This window comes from Manihot esculenta, chromosome 1, assembly GCF_001659605.2.
Source record: "Manihot esculenta cultivar AM560-2 chromosome 1, M.esculenta_v8, whole genome shotgun sequence".
In the NCBI taxonomy this organism is placed as follows: Eukaryota; Viridiplantae; Streptophyta; class Magnoliopsida; order Malpighiales; family Euphorbiaceae; genus Manihot; species Manihot esculenta.
In genome coordinates this window covers 28,787,804-28,812,408 of record NC_035161.2, presented here as the reverse complement: position 1 = coordinate 28,812,408, position 24,605 = coordinate 28,787,804, and the positions used below count along the sequence as shown (strand labels likewise).

At 29.8% G+C, this 24,605-nt stretch overlaps 4 protein-coding genes across 9 annotated transcripts; all 4 read left to right on the top strand.

Moving 5' to 3' along the window:
• Positions 1 to 1,439: 1,439 nt before the first annotated feature.
• Positions 1,440 to 9,104, top strand: LOC110629594 (polycomb group protein EMBRYONIC FLOWER 2). 6 transcript variants are annotated; one of them, XM_043956567.1, is made up of 15 exons: positions 1,440 to 1,595; positions 1,765 to 1,921; positions 2,077 to 2,132; positions 2,465 to 2,529; positions 2,975 to 3,027; positions 3,358 to 3,411; positions 3,488 to 3,547; positions 3,994 to 4,040; positions 4,147 to 4,277; positions 4,665 to 4,956; positions 5,623 to 5,671; positions 7,516 to 7,599; positions 7,832 to 7,911; positions 8,136 to 8,202; positions 8,744 to 9,104. In XM_043956567.1, the coding sequence occupies exons 2-15, from the start codon at positions 1,796 to 1,798 to the stop codon at positions 8,789 to 8,791; spliced, it is 1,212 nt and encodes a 403-aa protein (XP_043812502.1). In that variant the 5' UTR covers positions 1,440 to 1,595; positions 1,765 to 1,795; the 3' UTR covers positions 8,792 to 9,104. The 6 variants fall into 6 exon arrangements, with proteins under 6 accessions (XP_043812502.1, XP_043812496.1, XP_043812499.1 ...); XM_043956561.1 differs by having other exon boundaries at positions 8,136 to 8,225; XM_021776632.2 differs by having other exon boundaries at positions 1,441 to 1,595; positions 4,683 to 4,956; positions 8,136 to 8,225.
• A 2,144-nt stretch (positions 9,105 to 11,248) lies between these two features.
• Positions 11,249 to 15,072, top strand: LOC110619263 (probable enoyl-CoA hydratase 2, mitochondrial). Its single transcript, XM_021762581.2, has 8 exons — positions 11,249 to 11,629; positions 11,752 to 11,921; positions 12,683 to 12,757; positions 13,232 to 13,322; positions 13,424 to 13,475; positions 13,777 to 13,880; positions 13,981 to 14,057; positions 14,684 to 15,072. The coding sequence occupies exons 1-8, from the start codon at positions 11,398 to 11,400 to the stop codon at positions 14,858 to 14,860; spliced, it is 978 nt and encodes a 325-aa protein (XP_021618273.1). The 5' UTR covers positions 11,249 to 11,397; the 3' UTR covers positions 14,861 to 15,072.
• Positions 15,073 to 15,930: 858 nt separating this feature from the next.
• Positions 15,931 to 17,277, top strand: LOC110629505 (AP2/ERF and B3 domain-containing transcription factor At1g50680). Its single transcript, XM_021776508.2, has one exon. It carries the CDS (start codon positions 16,181 to 16,183, stop codon positions 17,135 to 17,137), a length of 957 nt encoding a protein of 318 aa, XP_021632200.1. The 5' UTR covers positions 15,931 to 16,180; the 3' UTR covers positions 17,138 to 17,277.
• A 2,292-nt stretch (positions 17,278 to 19,569) lies between these two features.
• Positions 19,570 to 24,232, top strand: LOC110629512 (ubiquitin carboxyl-terminal hydrolase 3). Its single transcript, XM_021776519.2, has 9 exons — positions 19,570 to 19,771; positions 20,072 to 20,203; positions 20,436 to 20,474; positions 21,212 to 21,317; positions 21,867 to 21,925; positions 22,076 to 22,150; positions 22,918 to 22,966; positions 23,134 to 23,210; positions 23,944 to 24,232. Exons 1-9 carry the CDS (start codon positions 19,601 to 19,603, stop codon positions 24,040 to 24,042), a joined length of 807 nt encoding a protein of 268 aa, XP_021632211.1. The 5' UTR covers positions 19,570 to 19,600; the 3' UTR covers positions 24,043 to 24,232.
• Positions 24,233 to 24,605: the final 373 nt, after the last annotated feature.

The window sequence follows — 24,605 nt, the reverse complement described above, 5'->3', positions numbered from 1 at the left end:
AATCATAGTTAATTAAATTCAAACTATTAGAATTAAATCTAATACTAAAAAATATTCTACCCATTTTCATGGTGTTATATATAAGTATTATTGTTAAGTTATTACCTGCTAACACAGAATGAGTAATAATCTGGGCTTTGTAAACACATGTTATGCATTTGCTATTCATGTTATTTTATATTAAAATAAAGAAATTAAATAGAAAATATTTTAAAAATTTAAAAAATCAACTAATAAGTTTAATACTAAAATATTTCACCGCAAAAATAATAAAATAATTAACTAATAGACTTTTTAAAATATTAGAAACATTTTAATATATTTTTAAAATTAAAAAATTAACTAATAAATTTTCATATATTATGTAAATTAAATAGTAATTTTTTTAATTAAAATAGATAATTTTATCATTGTACTTTGCTTTCATCAAATATTTAGATCATTTTGCTAAGTTTGTTGTTATTATTTTAAGATACATGAATATTTAATTTACACAAATTATAATTATTTAAACATCATCCTCTAAAATTGTAATTATTTATGATTTTACTCATTAAATTTTATCTAAACTTGTAATTATTTATGATTTTACTCATTAAATTTTATCTTTTCATCAATTTTTTATTTTAAATGAAAGAAATATATAGAGAGAAGAGATGAATCATTAGACGAAACGATAAATATGAGGATGAAACTGTAGGTAATTATAAAATTATGGGATAAAATTGTATATAACAACAATAATATTTAAAAATTAAATTAGAAATTAGAGAGGAAAATATAAGTGTGTGAGTAAGTAAAATAATATTATATTTTTAAAAATAAGAATCAAATTAGTAGCCAGTCCAAGAAAAGTTTATCTTTTGCTTGGCAGCCCTATCTAAAGGCGATATGGAGGAATTATATGTGGGCTAGGGCCACCATTCTTCCTAAGAGTCCACCAGGCCCAGCTCCATGGTTCTTTACATTCAGTTTTAGGATTAAAATAAGTTAATTTTTTTATTGTTTTAATATTTTTATGGTTAAAATACGTCCAAATTTTTTTTTAAAAAAATATTACTGAATTAGTATATTTGACAGAATACCTTTTCAATAATAATTCTGACAAAAATAAAATAAAATTTAAATTTAAATTATATTCTTTCTATGAATTATTTTATAAAAAAATTCAAATAAATTCTAAAAAATCAATTAAATGAAAATTTTTTAAATTAAAAACAATGAATATTTTCTAATTGTTATTATTATTATTATTATTATTTAATTTTCTAACTGCCACTGTTGTTTACTTTTCCTTCCACCAATCCAAAACAGAGCACGTCTTCAGAGAAGGCCACAGTAAGACTCTAACTACCCAATGTAATAAAGTTGAATTTGAAAAATATTAATTACCAAATTATTAATTGTAAAATAAAAATTATTTTTCGAGCAGCCAATAATAATTAACTTTGGCCTGGTCCCAATTGGTAGGGGTCTATTCTATAATTCGTTTTCCGTTAGCTAACCTAACGACTACGAGTCTCCTTGACCTCGTCTCGCTGTTGCTTCCTCCGAGCTTCTGCAATTCCCTTTTCCGGCCAAATTCTTCCAATTGGGTAAATCTTCTTCTTCTTCTTGTCCATGTAATTTTGTTGTTGCTCTTTTTCTTGGAAGTATTAGCTGTGGTTTTGATGCTGCAATTTTCTCTTTCAGACGTTCTGATTACGAATTCATATTGTAATTTAGCTAGGTCATGGTTTATGTTAATTGAATTTCATTAAACAGGAATCTATAACTGGGAATTTGAGAAGAGGAGATGTGTCATCAGAATTGTTGTGTGCATTTATCTGTAGAAGAGGCTATCGCAGCTGATGAAAGCCTACTCATATATTGCAAGCCTGTTGAACTTTACAATATTCTTCACCGCCGGGCTCAATACAATGTAATGTCTTTTTGATTCCTTTTCTTCTTTTTCTTTTTCTTTGCAATCTAATACTGATCAGGGTTTAGCCTGTGTGAGAGGTGAAGCACCGAACTCTAGCTTCTCTTCTTCTTTTTTCTGCTTCACTTCTTAATTGAGTGCCCTTTCTTTTGTAGCCTTCGTTTCTTCGAAGATGTTTGCGTTACAAAGTGAAAGAAAGGCGTAAAAGGAGGTATGGGCTTGCCAATTTCATTACTTTGGCATAAGGAACTTTTTCTGTCAATTTATTTTTTGGGTTTTGCTTTGCATTAGTTCTATGCCACTGGAGGTCATTAGTTGCTATTATGTGGTTAAGAAAAGGATCCAGCTCTGATCAACAGTTAGTATGATCAGTTGTTCTTTCTTCTGTGAAATATGAGTTATGATAGCTTTATATATCCATCAAAATCAGAGGAAAGAAAGTACACGTGGTTATCATTTTTATCAATTCTCGCTTTTTAGTCTTTAATTTTGTTATTGTTCTTACCAAGTAGTTAATTTATTTGGTTTCATATGCTTTTCTAGGTTGGCTGCTGGAGTTGTAATTTTCAACTATAGGGATTACAATAACAAACTACAAAAGACTGAAGGTACCAAAATTTTGTTTGGAGTCTCATAAAATTGTATCTTGTATTTGCTTTTTTTTTTTTTTTTCTCCTTTTTCGGAGTGGGACGGGTGGTGTGGTGGAGGATTTAGTACCGGCAAGGAATGAGGTTGATCCTAAGACTGTCAATTCTAAATTTTTTTGCAGCTAGTAACTTGGCTCATTAGGTACCAATACCAACTATTAGTAGTTGTTCTATATTGATAATATTTAGTTATTAAGTTGGATATGCTTTACTGCCTTACTTGAAAGACAAAGTGAGGAATTGGGGAAAGAGATCATAGTTGTGTAATCTTAATAATTGGTAGAACATGACTTCAAGCTTATTGAATTCTACATTTGCTATTTGATTGTGCTTTGTTTTTATTAAATATTTGCTTATAAAAAAATTGTTTCCATCTAACCCTTTCCGTGATTTGTTAACCTGCAGTCACTGAAGACTTCTCCTGTCCATTTTGCTTGATGATGTGTGTGAGTTTTAAGGTGGGTTTTCTTTGCTCTATTTGTGCTTAACCTTTTTGTTATTCCATTCCTAGCTCCAAAGTATAAATAAATACTTTTAAAATTTAAGATTCGGTGATGGGCTAATGCTACAGCACACTGAATTATGGGTCTACAGAAAATATATGAAAAAATAGATATTTTCTTGGCAACAGGTTGGATGATATAATTGAATTTTATACTAAAAATAAATTACTCCTTTTCCCTCTAGGAAACTTTGAAGCATTCAAGGCAAGCAATGTGAAAGTTTATTTATAACCTTGATTCTGCAAAATAACTTATCATTCACTTGGGTTTCACTTCTCTTTATAGGGTTTGCGGTATCATTTGTGCTCTTCACATGATCTATTCAACTTCGAGTTTTGGGTTGGTAATAATAATTCAATCAGTTTTCTGCATTGAGAGCTTCTGGAAGTATTAATCAAGAAACTTTATTTCGTAGGCGAGTGAAGAGTACCAAGCAGTGAACGTCTCTGTAAAAATTGATAGATTCTTATCAGAGGTCAGAACTTTACTTGATGTATTGTGGGGATGATTTTTTCTTTGTTAAATAGTGGACCTTTTTTGGTACTTCGCATAAAAAGGAACTAAGATTCAATGAGATGCTATGCAACTGATTTTTCACTTGGAATCCTTACAAAAGAGCTTCTTAATTCCTATGAAATCCCAACAAATTGCAATTCCAATAAAGACTCCCATGTCCCAGCAGATAAGGAAGAAGCATGAAGAATTTAATATTCCATTTAACTCCTTTGAAGAACTTTTTATACTTAATGTTACATTCATACCTTTGTTGCACTGTTATCCTATTGAAAATATTTTTGCTCTATTATGTAGTCCTTTCAACTTTTGTTTGTGTTCTGGAATAAGTATCATATTGGGGCCTTCAAGTTTGGTGAAGCATGAAAAATTCTTTTCTAACTGTCTACATCTTGTCAATACATACAGACTGTTGCAGATGGAGTAGAGCAAAGACAGCAGACATTCTTCTTCTGGTTGGTTTCAGATCTCCAAATGCAGTTTCCATTTTTTGGTGAATATCCATCTATGTATCAGTAAAAGTAGTTGTAAGTCAAAACGTTAAACAATTTGTATGTGCAGCCCAAGGCCACGAAGGCGCAAGTCAAGAAACTGCGATCAAAATAAGCAAGTCTGTGTGCAGTTCTTGGAGTTGGATTCCCAAAAACTCCCCATGGAAGGCATAAACAATGGATTTTTGAGGAAGGATGATGGTAATATTTCTTTCTGAGTTCTGACCCTTATAGTGTTGCTTCCTTAATCTTCAAATATTTCAATTGTAAAACTAATATAATCATAGAATGTTTAAGGTTCATTCTTTACAAGATAGGTACTTTTTTAGTATTACCCCTTTTCAAATGACAAGAATTTGTTACATGTTTTATAATATGGTAAATCACTTTGCTAAAGAAAGAAAGCCAAGTGGTGCTTTCTGGTTTCATTCTTATGGATCTGTTTTAATTTCCTTTCCCTTTCTAATGTGTTGTATGTTGCCCGATTGCTAAAAATGTATGGATGTAAGTGTCATTCTCTGGTTTTTTTTTACCATTTTTTTTTTTGCAGGGATTATTGGAATTTTAGACATTGTATCCTTGTTTTAGATGTTCTTTCTTGTTTAGGTGAGAATGCTTCCAAGTCATCTTCCAGTGAGAAGGATTTGCATAATTTGAGGCATGGGGCAGAAAACTATGGTACCGAATATCCTAGTGCAACAGAGTTAATGGAACGTGTGGCATCAAGTTTTAATATTCAAGATGTTTCAATTGCTAAGGCTCAACCTTCTGTGGACTCTGAGTGTGTTAAATCACAATCTGGAAATGATCCTTTACTGCCTGCTGGGATCCATATTGCAAAAGCAAGGAAGTTAACTGTGGACCGGTCAGACCCTAGAAAGTATGTTCCTTAATGCTGTCAGTTTATTTTAATAGTGTTCCAGTGACTTTTGAACCTCTTTGGTGCTTCTTGAATCTTTTGACTTCCAATTGAGCTGCTTTTAGGCTGTTTCTCAAAGTAGAGGATAGCATTTGCTTACAATCTGTGTGCATAATTTCGACTTGGTAATTCTTATTGAAATGGCAGTGGAATGCCTCTTCTAACCTCTGATGGCTATGTATGCCTATCCTTCTCGGAAATTAAATAGTTATTGAAAGAACTTTTGGTACCTGTGAACTGCAATTTTTAAAAAAATAAAATCTAGTCTTTTTTAACTTGTTACTGTGGTGCTTTCAACGTGAACCAAAATTTTGTCAATGCAATTGTTGATCTTTTTGCATATGACCATAAATTTGTTTCTAGCAACAGAGTTCTCTTTAAGTGATGCTATACATCTCATTATCTTTCATTTTTTTTTTCTTTTTCTTTTCCCCTTTTCTTCTCCAGATATTTGTTTATCCACAAATGTTTTAGCTCTTGTACTTTTGTAATAAAAAGAGCAGTTATCTTCTCTCTCCTTCATGAATTCAAAAATTACAGTGAGAATATCATTTCCTTTAACTTTGTTGATATTTGGATGCTAACTGCTATTCCTTTTTTTTTTCTTTTTAAATTCTCTCTTTCTAGCCGTGTACTCCTGCAGAGAAGACAGTTTTATCACTCTCACAGAGTTCAGGTAAAACTTTCGTTTGTTCATCTATTTTCTGCTTCTATTGTTTCGTTGATCAGTGGCCTGCATAATCTTCAGTTCTTGCACTACTTAATTTGAACATTTAAGCTTTTCATAGCAAATGGAAATATCATAAAGAGTTTCAGTACAAAAAATTTGAGGATACCTTGGCAATTTTCCCAGGCTTTTCATGAGATATGGTTCCTAAGGACCGGTATTTTTGGAAAAGCTTGTTAAAGGTATAAGGAAAATGTTCTTTATCATACGAGGGACGTTGCACAGAACTAACTAATACAAGAAAATTTGCTTCCTTCTTTAGTTTTTCTTTCCCCTTTTTTAGCACTTGAATTTCCAACCTCTTCTTTCGATGTTATTAATGTCAAGTGATGTTACAGTTCTTTTTAGATTTTAGCTTCTCAACTTGTAATCTTATAACTTTTATTTGTTAATTTATATTCAGGGTTTATCTCATGCAGATTTAAAACTTAGTAAACTCACATGTGAATTTGAATGAGAACTTCAATTGAACTCCTTTGGAGGATAGACTCATTGAGGTATATTAGCATGGAACTAGAACAAATTTTTTCAACGAAGGAAATTATAGTATTTTTTTTAAGGGGTATTGGATAAAAAAATTCAAATGTTTACGGTATTTCGCATTTATATCTAAGACTTTAAATCTTGGACGGTAAAGTCAAATTTTTTCAATTTACCACGGTTATAGCCAAGAGGACTAAATTAAATTTGAAAAAGTTAATGACAAATTACAATATAGTTCTTAAAATTTTGTATTATTAATAAAACATATAATCCTTTAATTTAAATTTTATTTTGAAATTAAATATATCTTATAATTATTATATGTAATATTAAATATATTATAAATATTTATTACAAATGAATTCATATTATATAAAATATCACATATAAATAATATATATTAAAATATTTCATTGAATGCTTATACTCAATATTATAATTTGTGTATATTTTTTATATTTGGAAAACTTTACTTTCATTAATAATATTCGAAATAAAATGAAATATTATATGTTTTAAATTGTAAAGTTTTATTTTTTTTTCATAGTTTACGTTTTATTAATAATCTATAATATTATATAAAAGTGAAAATAGGGAGTAGATAATGAGATTAATAAAAAAATGATATTGTTGTAATAAAAATATGTATTTAAGAATTATTTTATTAGTCAAATAGAACTGTAGGGACTATATTATAATTTACCATTAACTTTTTTACTTCGATTTAATCCTCTTAACTATAATCATGACAAATTGAAAAGATTTAACATTACCATTCAAGATTTAAAGTGTTTGGATATAAGTGTGAATTATAGTAAACATTTGGATTTTTTTATCCAATAGCCCTATTTGATTCCCTCTCTTTTTATGCGCCCACTCAGGTTTTCTTGTGTAATTATTTTAATAATAAGAAAAAAAAGCAAATTAAATAATAATTATGAAAATGATGACGATGATTATGGTACTTGGTTCCAGTACTGGGTGTACATCAGATCATACATCATGAAGGCAGTTTCATTGGTAGATGCAGCAGCAATCTCTTCTTGATGTTTCATATTGGCCATATTCAACATGAAACTTTTGCCAGATAAAAGGATAAAGCAAACATTAAAACATAAATAAAGTATCAGTCTAAATGAATTTCCTTGAATCTTTATCTGAATGGTTTGTGCAAGTGGTCATTATTGCTTTGATTTTCAATTTACAGTATTTGTGAATAGGTATTCTAAGATCTGATTGACTTTCTCATGTGGCTTAACAAGTTTATGCTATTTTATAACTTATGCTACAACTTATTTTTGTACTTGAAGCCTATGGCACTAGAACAAGTAATGTCAGATCGAGACAGTGAAGATGAAGTCGATGATGACATTGCAGATTTTGAAGATAGAAGGGTATGGCTGATGCTTATGCGTATTCGTTTTTCTTCTTTTTATGTTAAGATTCTGATTAATTGTTGTGGAACTTGAATATGTTCAACTGGAATTCAACTTCACTTGCTTTTCTTTATATATACTTACATGTAGATACCGTTCATGTGCCTCTTGTGGGCCATCTAAGCATAACTTTCATTTCCAAAATGAGATGTTTTAGAGTGGAGAAATTAACATTGAACTGATGTTTTAGATGCTTGATGACTTCGTGGATGTTAGCAAAGATGAGAAGCAACTTATGCATCTGTGGAACTCATTTGTAAGAAAGCAAAGGTAATGGCTGCTAACCAATTCTTCTGTTTTCTTGCTTCTGTTTTTATTCTTTTCAGGTATATTGTCTCTCTCTCGTACTCTCTCTCTTTTCTGCTAATTCTTTCCATGAATTTTTGTACGCTGAGATGTTTACATGACTCAGCAGCACATAAGAAGAGCCGGTTCATGCGAGTTGGTTTGATAGTGAAATTAAGGTAAAAGGTTTTACTTTTTAAATTTGGCAGGGTGCTGGCAGATGGTCATGTAGCCTGGGCATGCGAGGCGTTTTCAAAACTTCATGGGAGGGAACTGGTTGGATCTCCTGCTCTTTTTTGGTACTGCTCCTGAATAATCTCCCCCCACCCCCCTGTTTTCTGGCCATTGCTTCATTCAATTTCATATTAACAATTATACAGACTTACAACTTGATTGTGTAGGATTAGAATCCTTCTGTGGGAAAATAAAGTCTATTTGGCGAGCCTCTCAGCTTATTTATGTTTACAAGAGATAGAAGTACCATGATCAATGTTGGTAATAATTGCATTAATTGGTTGACTTGATGGACCTTTGAAATGCAATATTCTTCAAAAGGCTATTTTTTATTGACAAAAAAAAAAGGAAATTCCATTCTGTAGTTCTATTTGATTGGACCACATGACCTCTTATTAGATGCTTCTTCAACTGGTATGCTATTCCTCAGATGATAATGTTCTCGATTATGATAATTTCTTGATCATTTGCTTTGAACCTTTATGTAATTTATTTCATTCTTCCCTCATCCTCCAGCATTCCTCAATTTCTTGAATATTTGATTAGAGATATAGAGATATTTATATTGATCCATTGGACTCAGGTGCTGGAGGTTATTCATGATCAAGCTTTGGAACCATGGTCTTCTTGATGCAAGCACAATGAACAACTGTAACTTGATCCTGGAAAGATGCCAAGATGAAGGTTCTGATGCTGTAAAAACCGAAAGAGGAGATAATTAATGACAGGATCATATATATATATATATGGTCTTGATTTTCAGCTGCCTTTAACCCATTCTTTACATTCCTAAATCCTAATCATTGAGCCATACTTGAAATATTAACATTCTTTTCCTGTAAAATGGAATGTAATTGGGGCTCATTCGTCTCTGTTGTAATTGTCAAGGATACAACGTTACAGTAATCTCATTCAATCCAAGCCCACCTTTTATTTTTTCGGAATTTTACAGTTCATAATTTTGCTACATCATGTAAAGTAAAATAAGCTTTTTCATAATTTTTTATTTAAATAAAGATATCGTTTTCTTAACCATTAATTTAGTGGTTGGTTTTTACAACTTTTTTAAAAAATATTCTCTCCCAATCATAAATCTGAAGTTTTTAAATTTTTTGAAAACAATTCATTACTGTGAAAGAATCTACTCTCAAACAAAATCTAAAAATTTGTTTTTCTATGTTTATTGTTCACCATTTATTGGTACAAAATAATTTATTTTTTATTATTTAATTTTAATTTTAAAAATAAAATATATTAATAAATTTATATAAAAAGATCTCAATAAGAATTTTAAAGTGAAAAATGACTTCTTTTTTAGAATGGAAAGTTATTTTCCATGTTTAATTTTTTTCTTTAACTAAAAAAATATTTTTTATTAAATTTTTTAAGCATCTCAATCATAAAAAAATAATTAATTTATATTTAAGTTTGAAAAATATTTTTTAAGAAAGTATTTGTCATATTTTTTGATATTTAGAGTATTTAAAAAATTTAATTATATTTGAAGTATTTAAAAAATTTAATTAATAAATAATATTTTTTGATAAAAAAATAATTTAAAAAAAATAATTTTTTTTAAAAAATAAAGTTATTTTTACATCTCGATATATTTATTAATGTCTTTATATATAAATTTTTTAATAAATTTTATTTTTAAATTAAAATTAAATAATAAAAAATAAATTATCTCATTAAAAAATATTTTTTATAAAAAAATAAGAAATATTTAAAATTTTTTTTAAATATAAATTATTTTTGACAATCGCTTATTTTTCTGGGAGTGGTGGGATCATCAAAGTAGAGCTACATGGCTAAATTTGGCCTTCCCCCTTGATGCAGGTAGCCATTTGTGGTTATTCTTCACCTTTTTTATCGTTATTTTCCACTTTGTTGCCCTCAGGGCCTGCAATCGTTTTGCAATTCAAAAAAAAAAAAAATCTCTACTTTGTTAACATACAAGAAAATAAATTAATAAGACTAAGTATGTAGTTGGCATTAAAGTTTCAAAGGCAAAATTGCTTTAAAATAATTTTTTTACAGGTTGAAAAATATAATTTAAAAATAATTATTTTATTATTTTAATGTTTTTATAATTAAAAATTTGTCAAATTTATTTTTAATGATTTTTTAATACAATTTTAATTAAATTATTTTAAAAAATTATTTCTCTCAGTTTTAATAACAATATTAAACAGACTCTAAGAGAGTGTTTCTCCAAAAATAAATTAATCTATTTATTTATAGCATTCTTATGAAATTATAAGCTTAAAAAATAAGTAGATAAAGACTATCGTAGATGTTTATATGGTTATGCTAAGCTAGTTTTATTAAATATTTTATTATATTTTCTCTTTATTTTCAAATTCATTGCATGCTTATTTAATAATAAATATCTTTTTAATTATTATAATAATAAATATGATTAAACAATTTTTTAATAAATACTCTCATAATTTTTATTTATTTTATTTTTACACATTAAAAAATATAATATTTATTATTTTTTTATTATATTTTTAGATATATTAAATTTTATTAAATATTAAGAGAAATTTTATTAAATTTATTAAAAATAAAATAAAATAAAATTATAATAATTAATTTATATATTATAAAAAAATAGATAATATTTTTAAGACAATTAAAAATAAATAAATAAAAATTATGGAATTGAAAAAATCACCACTCCTTTTAGTAAAATGATGAGTATTCATTTTAAAGATATGACTAAATAACTTTTAGATAAATTCTAAATTTTTATATAAAGTATTTTAAAAAATTATATTTTTTTAAAAAATTTAACTTATTAATTTTAAACTAATATTATATAAGAAAAAAATATAATTTTAAATAAATTAAATATAAAAATTTAAAATTTAATTTTAAAAATATAAATATAGATCAATTAATTACATTCAAAAATCCTAATGTAGTTTTTATAATATACATTTTTTTATTTATATTAAAAAAATTTAAATATTCATAAAAATATTTTAAATATTTATTTTCTTTTTAATTAATTATATTATTAATATAAAATTTAAGTGTATAATTTTAAAAATATAAATATTATCCTATTGAAATTTAAGATTAAAGTGTAGTTTACTGTAGTATCTGTGAAATTCATCGCTACCGGCACTCACTCTCTGCTCTCGCCGGCCATTGTATCGCAGCACAGGAGGCTCGGAGCTTTCACAAATTTTGTTAACATTTTTTTACCTCGAGTTCAAAACGCTGATGGGTACTTTCATGGTTTTTACAAGATCTCTGGGTCACCACTGCATTAAAAAATCGAAATCCCATAACTTTTCTCGGTTATTCGGTTTGGGCAAACTGATAGTTTCTTCTGAGATTTCCAGTCCTAACTTCAATGGCAGTTTTCACCAATTACAAAGCCGTAGAACGCTTATCTTGGAGCCCGCTTCTTCTGAATCAGTCAAGCTACAAAGGCTTTCCGATTCTGATCTCGGTAAGTTCCACTTAAAGCTCTGCATATGTGTTTGTTAACGGTGTTTCTTGTTATTTGCTACGAGCTCCAGAGTTTTTATCAGCTATACAAGTAAAAACCCACTTACGGAAATTGATTAACAGGAATTGTTGAGGTGAATTTGGATAGGCCGGGAGCGAAAAACGCCATCGGGAAGGAAATGCTGAGGGGTTTACGGGCAACTTTTGAAACAATCAATAGGGATGACTCTGCTAATGTTGTTATGATTTGCAGTTCGGTTCCCAAAGTGTTTTGTGCAGGAGCTGATCTTAAGGTATTGCATTCATAAATTTTTTGTTGTGCTATTAAATTGTTTCAATTGCATCACTGTTTCAAAAGCTAGAAATAGGCTGCAGAAAATAGAGGATGCTTTGTTTTTTATAGTATCTAACCTCGACCTAAACGTTTGTTTGGGTTGTTAGATTCTCTGTGTTCTATACTTATTACTTCATTCAGTATTTAGTCAGCCTAAGTAACTTGTTTTCAGTTTAGATTAGGAAGCACGCATTAGATCTTTCTTTTGGGGTCTGTCTCTTGTGTAATTTTGTTGTTTCTTGTATCTTTTTTTATTTACTGCCACAATAGCATTGATTATGCCAATTAAGTTGTTGAGTTTTGTACTCATCTCAATTTGCTTTGGTCTGCATTCTAGAGCTATAGGTTCTCGTAAGTAGTGATAGTACAATTGTTGATTTCATAAAAATTTCGCTATATTTGCTTCAGTTTGTGTTAGAGGCTGAGATTAAAGGTCGAGAGGCGTAAATGTTTAAGTTTGACTGTCAGAGGGTCAAGAGATCTAAATGTTAAAGTTTGAGTAAGCTTCTGGTTCAGTTGAAAATGCAGTCATTATTAGGAGTGAAAATAAAGAAACACTCTCATTTGAGGGCTTCATTAATTTTTATGTTAAGGCTTTTCATATTTTCTTCCACTATCTGCAGACATTTATTTTGTGCTTGTCAATCTATGTTGGTTTTTATAGTTTAGTTGATCTTGGATGCATATGCTTCACATCTCTACCTTTGATTGGATTGGCAGGAGCGGAAGACAATGATTCCATCTGAAGTGCAATTTTTTGTCAACACACTGCGATCCACATTCTCACTTATAGAGGTGGATCCTTCAACTCCTTGCAGTACATTAGAATCTTCCAGTTGTTTTCTATATGCTATCACTTCAGCGGTAGAACACATGAGGAGTAAATGCTTGGAAGAATTATGTAATTGTCCTCAATGATGTATGAATTTTTTTTTTCAATTCAATGGATATGGCATTCACACATACATCACTGTATATATAATATAGACACAAGCATATTAACTTGGCTTACCTAAGTAATGGATCTCTCAGCATTTTTGGGATTGTGAAGTTAAAGTTCTTTAAAATTTTATCATTAGATTTTTGTTGTTTTGGTTATAGTTCCAGTTCCCCAACTTTACCACAAAAAAGACAGTTCAATTGTCAATGGCATCAGATTTTATTTATGTTCAATAGATGCTACATTCACTTGTGGCTGATATTCCTTAATTACTATAAAGTATCTTTGTATCATGGAATTTTTATTGACTTCTATTAATTTTGCTACAGGCACTTCGTGTTCCTACTATTGCTGTTATTGAAGGAGCAGCCTTGGGTGGTGGTCTTGAAATGGCTTTATCATGTGATCTTCGGATATGTGGTAGTTCTGAGTGTATTACAAAAGACAATATTCCTTTAATTTCAGTATAAATTTTAAGATCCAACTTTATTAATAATTGTGGCCCACATCTAATAATTCAGGAGAAGGTGCAGTATTGGGCTTGCCAGAAACTGGACTTGCTATAATTCCTGGGTATGTGCTAAATCATGTTTTAAATGTCTGGGTTGCTGATTCTTTGCACATTTATTTGATTGCATGGATCCACTACATGCACAGACATGCATGATGTTTTTCTCCTCTGATTATTGTTGGAACAGCTTCTTAGCTGTTGTACTTCTGCTTACAAATGGCCAATACGTTTCTGTACTTACAATGGAACTTACTATTGTTTAATGCTTGAGCTGACGTCTTTTTACTTGAAAACTACCTATTTTCTATGAACTTACTTGTTTGCAAGATCACCTGCCCTCACATGGATCCTGACTCTGAACAGGGCAGGTGGGACACAAAGACTTCCTAGATTGGTAGGAAAATCAGTGGCAAAGGAACTTATATTTACTGGACGCAAGATTGGTGGCAGAGAGGCCATGTCAATTGGTATGTTTACTAGGAAGCTGCTTGGTACACACGCACAAAAACACACAACCTTACATATATATTAATCCATATTTAGCAAGGAAGGTCTTCAATGCTGCAGGCCTTGTGAATTACTCGGTGCCTGCTGGTGAAGCTCGTTTAAAGGCTCTTGACGTTGCTCGGGAAATTAATCAGAAGGTACTATTATAAATCCCATAAACATTTTTTGCTCGGCAAAATTATGCAGCACAGAAGATCATTATAGCTGTGCAGAAACATTTTGGTGACAACCAAATCATTAACTCACTGCTGGGACCTTTAGTTTCATGATTGGATCTGTTGGTCATACAGTTGATTTTAGATGCAGTAGTCCAGTGAATGCTGAGAATTAGAGATAACCGAGTCTTTGAGTTGTTCTTCCGGTGTGTAAACTGCATTCCTTCTCTAGTTCTTCCTTATGCACCCACCATAAAGGAAAAGAAGATTCACACTTTTTCTTATGCTTCCTGATTTATACAAGTTTCCTAACCTTCTGGTCATCGGTTGTATATGTTAGTCAGAATTTGTGGCATGTTGAAAACCTATGGAATTGATGGTCATATAACCATAATTAGGAGCTTTAATTCCATAACTTGATGATCTCTTATTTTCTGGATTGGCTCTATTTTTGGTTGAAAGAGCTCTTTCTTGTAAACTTATGCAACAGTTCCCAGTAAAACTGAAGCTCATTGTTTAAATGCAATCTGAATGTTGTTTCAGTGCGAAAAAGCAGCATTTTTGCTTTTGAGTTTCTGGTTATTCAATCTAACTTGTTTTCTTTACAGGGTCCTATAGCATTAAGGATGGCGAAAAAAGCTATTAATCAGGGCCTAGAGATAGATTTGGAATCAGCTTTGGAATTGGAAGAAGAGTGTTATGAACAGGTCTTGAACACAAACGATCGCTTGGAAGGCTTGGCAGCATTTGCTGAAAAGCGGAAACCAATATACACTGGGAAATAAACAGCACAAAAATGATACTAACAGGCAATTTCTTGACAGTGTTGCTGAAATGCAGAACCAAGGTACCAGTGAAATTGAAACGATCAGCAATTTCAAGCCAAAGAAATAAAATTATTAATGCTGATGAGCAATCACAGGTGCATACCGTTGGATTGTTGTACGCCTTTTACATAATAATAATAATAAATTTGGCACCTGTGGCAATTTTTTCAGAAGTGTGGTGATGGATCAATTTTCAGACTTGCAGAAAAGATCTAAAGTTAAATGACTGATGGGACATCACACGTTTACAAAATTTTGATTCTGGTCTGAAATCAAATCAATTGGCTTGGATTAAATTTCATTCAAAGTAATATCTTCTCATTCTGCCTTACTCTTTCAAAGACATCCTTAACAGTTTTTGTTTTCTTCATACATGACAACTTTAAAATACCTAGATTGTCTGATACGATTATGGACATAGCCACTATATGTATAAAAAAAACAAGAAGAGACCACATTGGTAAATGTGTTTTATACACGAAATAAAAAAAATTTTTTTTTAACATTTAGTTAATTTAAAAGTGAGGGATAATTTGGAAATTTTTGATACGTTTACATGGTAAGTGACGTAATAATGATTCCGCTTTACTGTTATTTAATTAATAATTTAAGTGATAGTATGATATAATAATTAAATATTTAAATTACAGAATTTAATTGATAATTTTTAAATATAAGATAAAATTGTAAGTTTTTGTAAAGTATATGATTAAATTGGCAATTATCCCAATTAAATTATAAGTATTAAGTTGATAATTAACTTTTCTTATTCCATATTAGGAAGTGAGAGAATCATTCAGAGGCAAAAAAAAAAGAACACTTCACTGAGATTGAACTAAAACATGGATATAAACATATCAAGTAATTGACATTGAAATGCTAATTTATTATTATTATTATTTTTTTTAGAAAATAATTATGCAGATATGTCATATCTTCCATCTTGCAGGTGAGTTTTTCTGCAATGGAATTGATATGTCTGCATAAATTTCATCCTTTTTTATTATTATTTTTATTATTATTGATAATTCCCTGATTATTTTTTTTCCATTTCTCAGAAAATTATTTGCAAGCTCTCATATTTGCCTTCTCCAACTAAGACTTTTTAGACTTACCATAACAAAGTCTCAATTTTGCTGTACTAATTTAATGTCTCTATCCTGCAAGATAATGCGTTCTTCTTCTTATAAATACACAATAGCTTTGTTGTAGTATCCATTATTTTCTTCAATACTAGAGAAATTGGAGAGGAATTCAGATTCAAGAGTAAGCAAAACGATGCAAAGTTCAAACTTGAACATCATGAACAGAAATCAGCAGAGCACCAAGCATTGCAGCAGCAGTGCGAGAGGCTCCTCTTCAAAACTCAAAGGCGTAATTTCTCTTAAAAGCGGCAAGTGGGGTGCACGAATCGCATTCAAATACAAGGCTCACTGGCTGGGAACTTATGATCTGGAGGAAGAGGCAGCAATGGCTTATGACAGAGCAGCCATCAAGCTTCAGAGAAGTGATGCTCCACTCAACTTCCCAATGACAATTTACTCAGTTCAGGAGACCAAATTCCAGAGCCGCTACTCAAATGAAAGTATTCTTGATATGATCAAGAGCAAAACATACATGTCCAAATTTACAAGTTACCTCGCTGATCAATCTCTGATGAGGGAACATGCTGCAAGAAATCAAGCAAATCAGCAGCACGGGATCTCATATCAAATGCTGTTCCGAAAGGAATTGACACAAACTGATGTTACTCACATCAAGGGATTTCACATCCCTAAGGAATATGCAATGCAGTATTTTCCTCCACTGGCTGGTGTGAGCTCAGCTGGTGGAGGAGATGAAAATGGAAGCAAGTCGATTGAATTAACGTTCTTCGACAGGCACTGTCGTCCATGGACTTTTCGGTATTCTTACTGGAAAAGTACTCAGACGTTTGTGTTTACGAAAGGCTGGAAACATTTTCTCAGGATGAATAACCTGAAGCCAAAAGACTGTGTCTTTTTTTATAGATGTGAGTATCAAAGGGAGACTCAAAAAAGAGTTTTTTACATGATAGATGCTCAATGTAGCAGTGTGGAAACTGATGCTGTTACAGGGAATTTAGACAAGGAAAGAAATGCAAAGAAAAGATCAAACAATGAAGTTGATGCTGAAGACATTGAAGAACAGGAGACAGACGATGGAGTTAAGCTTTTTGGTGTCCAAATTAGCAAAAAAAAAAAGACCAAATTATAAGCTCTTTCTCTGAGATGTTTCAGTGGGTAAGAATGCTTGCTATTGTTGTAGCTGTTTCTTGAGTTTTGGTTTGGCTTTTAGTGGGTTTTTCATGGTTTGAACAGTATGATTCAGTATGAAAACTTTCAATTTTATGTTTCTCCATTTTTGCAAGAAAAAATTAAATTGTTTGCATTCGGATGTATAAATTAATTTATATTCAGTCAATTTAAAATTAAAATATTATATTTATATATTATCTTTATTATATTTTAGATAAGATTTACTGCAATTTATTTTTTATTTCTTTTTTTTTTTTTAATTAGATGAGTGTATATACTGAAATACGCAAACAAACAAGAGAGTTGTTGTGGTGTTGTACGCTTAAATGAGATGCTCTTTTAAATGGAAGGAAAAACAGGCTCAAAGTTAACAACTACCAAAAATGCTTTAACTTATTGTATAATTAATTAACAAAATTACTTGAAAGAACAACATGCCTTACTTTCTCAAATTCTATTTTAAATAATTCAATATAATAATTATTTTTCTATTAAATTTGATAAAAATTGCATCTGAAATAGGAATTTGGTTTAGATATTAATTAATAATTCTTGTCTATTAAATTAATAGCACACAAAATCATAATTTTTTTTAAAAATAATATATTTTAAATATTTGATTAGATAGTATATATAAAATATTGTTTTTATTATGAATAAAAATTATATATAATATTTCGTGTGTTAGTTTTATTAAAAATTATTGTAACAATAATTACAAAAAAATCAATACTTAATAAATTAAATATCACATGTGTTTATTGCTGAGGCATGATCTCAGAATTACTCAAACGTATAGAACCAATTTGTAATTGTCTAGAAAAAACAAAATAAGTTTTAGCTATCAAGTTTCTGTATTATATTAAAATTAACTACATCAATTTTTATTATTTTTAAATTAATTAAAATGTATTTTTATTTCGTTAATCATTTTTTTTTAATTTTTTTAGAGAAAAGATTAATTTTAATTTTGATTGATATATTAATTAAAATTATTGTTTATTGAGTTTTGGTTTGATATTTTTTAGTGAGTTTTTCATGGTTTGAATAGAATGATTCAGTATGAAAACTTTCAATTTTATGATCTATTAAAAATTAGAATATTATATTTATATATGAAACTTACTATGTTTTAAATAAATTTATTAATAATTTTTTATAATTTATTATTTTTCAATTAAATGAATATATTAATGCGATATAATAATTATCTAAAATAAATCGTGAGCTGTTATTATAAAAAATAATCATATAGCAAGAATCTAATAAGTTCACATGCTTTCGCAGAGATTTCACTCATAAAAAAAAAATTAAGACACTATACCATTCGATATATCATCAAAATTCGCTCTTTTTTAAATATTTTATTATAATCTAATAAATTTTCATTACATTTATAATTATGAGATTTCTTATTCATGTATCACTCAAATTTCTAGAATATTTGATAATTAACTTCACTTTCTTAAAATATTTTTACACGCTCATTTTAAATTCAAAATTACATTCGTTTATTGTATAAGTGGTTGCTCATATTATCTCGCTCTTTTTCTTTTATAAATTAATCTATCGTAGTTCAATTTTATTTTAGTCACATTATTTTATATAAATTTAATTTAAAATAATATATTTATAATATAGTTATTTTTTTAATTCATGTACATTAATATAATATAGTTAATATAATTAAAAGCAATAAATGTATATTATTTTGCTTAAACATATTCTCTATATATATTACTATATTATTAAATTATTTTTTGGATTAATAAATTTTGATTTTTAATGCATAAAAACAAGGATAATAAATAAATTGTATTTTCAACAAGAAAAGTAGCCTATATTTTGAAATAAATGAAAACGGAAAGTAAACTTATTTTTGTTGGTGGAAGGGAATAAAAGGAAAATATTTCACATGTGTATTTAATACACTTTTAATATAAATTGCATGTAACTCGTTTACATATTTTGATGTATTAATAATTAAAATTTTAAAAAATAGATTAAATACCTATTACAATAAATTTCAAAAACAAAAACTATTTTAATGTCATTAAAAATATATAAAAATTACAAGTACAAATGTTGCATTTAGAATAAAAAATGAAAGAAAATAGAAAAATAAAAAATTTTAAATTTTTATATTAATAATATTTAAATATAATAAAATAAATTATATGTTAACAACATATGCTTTAATTTAAATTTTAAAATTATATATAATTACAATAAAATTTACAATTTTAAATATTTTTATTGATTTAAATTAATTTATAAAACAATAAAATTTTTTATAGCTATTCGAAAAATATAATTTTATTATTTAAAATTAAAAATTATAATTATAGCTATTCGAAAAATTATTTTTGTGAAAAACAGATTCGTAGCGTTTCGCCCTTTTATAACTGAGGCCAGAAATTGCATGTTAAAACCCAGCCAAAACCTTTTTATAGCTTTTCACTACCTTTTTTCTTCCGGCGTTCCGAATCTCTTTTCCACTAGACAAGTAGAACACCAAATGGCAACCCCGGACGAAAGTCCCTCTGCTAAGCGGTGGCTTCCTCTTGAAGCTAATCCAGATGTTATGAACCAGGTTCCGATATCTCTGGAAATCCTTTCTTTTTCTTTGATTCATCATCTGTTTGATTAAATTTGCTTCAGCCCAATTCAGAGTTTTATTTTTTTTTTCATGCTTGTGTTTGGTTCCTGGGAAAGTTTCTATATGAAAATTAATCAATTAGCTTATCGTAATATGCTTATTTTTTGCTTTACGTTGAAAACTCTTTCTGGTTTTTTCTTATTCTGATTTAAAATTTCTATATATCTAATTTTTTTATTGGATTTGTTTGGAAGCCATTTTAGTATGTTATCTCTTGGTATTTTCGTTGTGCAGTTCCTTTGGGGCTTAGGTCTTCCGGAGAGAGAAGCTGAGTGCTATGATGTTTATGGCTTGGATGAGGAGCTCTTGGAAATGGTTCCGAAGCCTGTTCTTGCCGTTCTGTTCCTCTATCCCATCACTCAGAAGGTTTGTTTTCCTTTTCTTTCCTTTCGTTTTGCATTTATTTTGGCATTTGAAACCATCATTTTTGTTGTCTTCAATTACTTGTAGGACTTCTCTTTACTCTTTTATTTGTTTCTTACCTTTTAATGTGCCTCAATTTAAATTAAGTGTTTGATGCAACTCGATGAGCTTGTAAGATTTGCAATTCAAATTTTATTTTCCATTGATTTTTATGAATATATTAATTCTTTTTTAGAGTGAAGAAGAAAGGATGCGGCAGGAAGGAGTGCAAAAGGTGAGCTCTAATTTAATTTTATGTTCAATTTGATTTTTGTACTCTAAAACATGAGTCATGCTCGTCATCCAGATGCTTTTTCTGCAACTAAAATATTTGTATGAAGTTGTTTTGTGCATATAAACCATGAGTCAATCACGGAATTGATGAAAACTTTTATCAGTTAGATGCCCTGTGTTATTTTCCCAATAAATTTAATTTTCAACACAGATATTAGCATCCACGTACATTTTGCAGACATGTGAAATTTTAGTTTTGGAATAAAGGACAAAGGTTCATAAGCTTAGATTAGTGTTGCTGGATAGATATATTTATTAACTGCATGATAAATGATATACCCCACCTTAATGGAATGTTGATTTCTGTTGTCTACCTCAATGCTAGAGGTAAAGAATTATTTGGTACAGAGTCTATTTCAGCTGAAACGGCTTAGCTTCTGATTAATGACTTTATTCAATCAGATGAGGTTCATTTTTAGGTCCATTTTGATATTTCTAAGCTTCTGCAAATTTTAGACATGGATTTTATTTTATTTTTTTTAACATTGGGAAATCATCATAAGGTTTTTTATATTCTTCACCCTGAAAAACCTTAGAAGGTTCTCTAATTAGTGAGACCGAAGTCTTCTTTCCAACTCTGTAGTTTTTTATAATGATGGCTTGAAACATCTTAGTTTACAATTTTTCTTTTCATTTTGCTTGGACAATCCGGTAATGATTGTTCAATGTTGGCAACAGGAACTTAGCAGTAAAGTTTATTTCATGAAACAAACTGTGGGTAATGCTTGTGGAACAATAGGGCTTCTTCATGCTGTTGGTAACATCACTTCAGAGATCATGCTCGGTAAGTTGGTTTGTTTATCTTTTATTCACGGTTCCCTCACTTTTTCTGAAAACCAAATATTGACAATGGGATTGGAGTGGACAAGTGCCCCTTATCAAATCAGTTATGCATTCAGTTTTGGTTGCTTCTGATTATGATAGGGTAGGCTGAGTTTGCACTGGGTGCAAAAAGATATAGATGAGAAGTTGAGCTCTTAAAAATTGATGAATGGACCTATTATGTTTATCAATTTGCACTCTCATTGTTCAGACTGGATGTCAAGTTGACGGGCTGTATCGTGCAATTGACAAAAGATTAGTGAGGATAAACTGTATGCTTACCTTCTATTGTTGATCTATGTGACCCTTCAAAGCTTATGGATTCTCATAGAAGAAAAGCTTTAGGTGTTTTATTGCTGTCCTGAAATTTCAGAATCCCAACATATGCGAGGAGTTATTAACTAAACACCTTTTTGTATCTATCATGGTTATTAAAAATTTACAATCCATTTTCAAACTCCCTATTACTTGATCTATTAATTATGGTTTGATATTTAACTTATTATTTCAGTTAAGGGATCATTCTTGGATAAGTTTTTCAAATCCACTGCAAAGATGGGTCCTCTGGAGGTTTCCCTTCTTTCACTTCTCTTTTCGTTTTTCTGCTTCTCTTTCCAACCTGGACCCCTACAAATACATAATTTGAAGTTTTGATGATAACTAATTATGGCATCCTCACATTTCTCTTATTATTTTTCCTTTTCCATGTATGTTGTGTAGCGTGCTGCATTTCTTGAGAATGACAGAGAAATGGAAGTTGCTCATTCTGTAGCAGCTACAGCTGGTGATACAGAGGTAAGTGTCATAATGATTTCAGTTTTTGATTGAATTATAATATTCATATTAGTTCCTCTTGTTGACAAAATTCTTGATATGCTGACATAAAATGCTATTGTTCTGTGCATACAAGCATGAACAATAATCTTTTAATATTTTACCATTATTACCAGGGCTGCATTGAAATTCCATTTTAGGATCTCTGATGATGAGGGTATTCAATAGCCAAAGTTATATTTTGATTGAGTTGAAGTATGTTTCTTCTGTAAGGAATTTGATGGCAAGTAGCCTGTTGTTTGTATTGTACCTGAAGAAAATAAGTGGTTGATGTATTCTGGACAATGGAGGACCATAAAGTTTGTCTGTTCAAGTCACTCCAAAACCAGTGAAAGGGTGTTGACATTGGTAACTAAAAACAAATAAGCGGAGAAATGGTTGTAAAATGGTTTTCAACCATCTTACTTTGGAAGGTTGGATGAGTTAGCAAAGTGATTGCGAGGAAGTTTTATCCTCTGAGAGTTGAGAAGGCTAGGCTGATCTTTGGACTTTGAGAGAATACTCATTACAAGGGTGAAAGCAGGTGATTTGGTTAGGGATGAAGGGATAAGTTTGATCTATATGTGAAGTTACACAATGCACTGGGTTGACAATGCCTGATAGGAGTTTGTAAATATTCATTCCTTCTCTTTTTGGCCAAATGAATGAAAATACTGACAAGTAGCCATGCTTTATTGATATTAATTTTGGTACTTCATTATCTTACCATTTTTTTTGTGTGTGTGCAGGCTTCAGATAATGTGGACTCGCACTTTATCTGCTTCACATGTGTGGAAGGTAGAAACTCTCAAATGTGTTTTTTTTCTAAAGTATGAAAAAATAAATGAGAAAATGAAGCCCTCATGTGCTGTGCTTAATTAATCAGAAATGTTTGCAGATATTTTTACTTCAGTAATTGCTTTCACATGTGACTGTGTACTTAATCCCTACCATGCTATGTGTAGGAGAACTTTTTGAGCTTGATGGAAGGAAGTCAGGACCAATATCACATGGTGCATCCTCACCAAGCAGCTTATTGCAGGTTTGTATTTGCAGTTTTTAGTATAGTTTTTTGTTTCTGTTTCTGTTTTTATGTTTTTCTTTTTCTTTTTTAATTTTTTATGTTGCTGCTGAGAAAGAACAAAATCAAATGTTTTCAATTGTTTTAAAAAATAATGGTGAAGTACTAGAACAAAATGAAATGGTTTTCTTAATTGCAAATAAAAGAGATTTGCACCTCCCCTGTAATGATTTGTAACCAGAAAATGAAGAGAAACAAGTTGTGCAAAACTGAGATTAGCTTGAAGGAGTTCTAAGCAGCTTAATTATACAAGCTACTAAAGAAAATGGTTCCAGCTGACGGCTTAACTGACCAGAAAAGGTTCTTTCCTTAACAAACTAATTGCTAACTAAAAATAAATTAACTATGCTTCATACTGTGAAACAATAGAGTCAAGCCTAAATAAACTGAGATTAATATTTTATCATGGGCTAGACAATACTGCTAGTGCACAGGGTTGGTTTTTATTTGGTCGGTCAGTCAAAATTCTATTCTGAACCTGGGAAATGAGAAAGAGGAGCCTCCCCTGTGTGTGTGTCTGTCGCCCAACTTGATGATATTAGATTATGTGGCTTGAAGTGAGGCCTTGTTGGCGGCTTCGAACCCAAATGAGCAGGAATGGAGGTTGCATTCTTTTAATGTGACAGTCTATTGAGGCATCAGATATGCATGTGAGCTTTCAAGTCTTACGTATTGATGTTTTGTCTCATGGTAGGATGCAGCAAAAGTTATACGGAACATGATCCAGGAAAACCCAGACTCCCTCAACTTTAATGTGATCGCCATTTCAAAGAAAGCTGAGGGTGCGTTTTAAAAGGTTGGCAATTTAAGAGTCCTTTGAAATGTTTTTCAATTTTATTTTGTCCAGCCATCCATGATGTGCTCGGTTGTATACTTTATAAAACCCTTTGTGATCAGATGAACACTTGCTTGGAATAATTCTCTTTTCGCATCTGTACAAGTTAAATCTTTTAGCGTAAGATTCATGTTTTTGTCTTTGCTAATTATTACTGTGATAAGAAAATCCTAAACTCTATAAATAATAGAACCAAAGAGGACGGTTTTAAAAAACAGGGTAATTTTAATTAGGGCAAACAAATTATATATATATATATATATATATATATATATATATATCTTAAGACATTCATAATGTTGATAAGAGGAAAATTTATTAAAATTTTTGAATCACATCTTATCATATGATATAATAATTTTTTTTAATAACAAAGATATATAATAATCGTAATAAATATCTAAACTGTTAAAATTTTAAAATTTTTTTATTTTTATTTTATAGTCCTTTTGTAAGAGAATAAAAACTGAAATAAGAAATTAATTTAACCAATTAAATTAACTGTTTTTAAATAATAATAA

Bases quoted from the DNA above. Each gene is read 5' to 3' on its own strand.
- LOC110629594 (XM_043956561.1), top strand. From the start codon at position 1,796: ATGTGTCATCAGAATTGTTGTGTGCATTTATCTGTAGAAGAGGCTATC. The intron at 2,133-2,464 runs GTATGGGCTTGC...ATGCTTTTCTAG, and splicing joins AAAGAAAGGCGTAAAAGGAG to GTTGGCTGCTGGAGTTGTAA. The intron at 7,600-7,831 runs GTATGGCTGATG...CTGATGTTTTAG, and splicing joins CAGATTTTGAAGATAGAAGG to ATGCTTGATGACTTCGTGGA.
- LOC110619263 (XM_021762581.2), top strand. From the start codon at position 11,398: ATGGGTACTTTCATGGTTTTTACAAGATCTCTGGGTCACCACTGCATT. The intron at 13,323-13,423 runs GTAGTTCTGAGT...CTAATAATTCAG, and splicing joins ATGTGATCTTCGGATATGTG to GAGAAGGTGCAGTATTGGGC. The intron at 14,058-14,683 runs GTACTATTATAA...TTTTCTTTACAG, and splicing joins CTCGGGAAATTAATCAGAAG to GGTCCTATAGCATTAAGGAT.
- LOC110629505 (XM_021776508.2), top strand. From the start codon at position 16,181: ATGCAAAGTTCAAACTTGAACATCATGAACAGAAATCAGCAGAGCACC.
- LOC110629512 (XM_021776519.2), top strand. From the start codon at position 19,601: ATGTTAAAACCCAGCCAAAACCTTTTTATAGCTTTTCACTACCTTTTT. The intron at 20,204-20,435 runs GTTTGTTTTCCT...ATTCTTTTTTAG, and splicing joins TCTATCCCATCACTCAGAAG to AGTGAAGAAGAAAGGATGCG. The intron at 21,318-21,866 runs GTAAGTTGGTTT...TTATTATTTCAG, and splicing joins CACTTCAGAGATCATGCTCG to TTAAGGGATCATTCTTGGAT.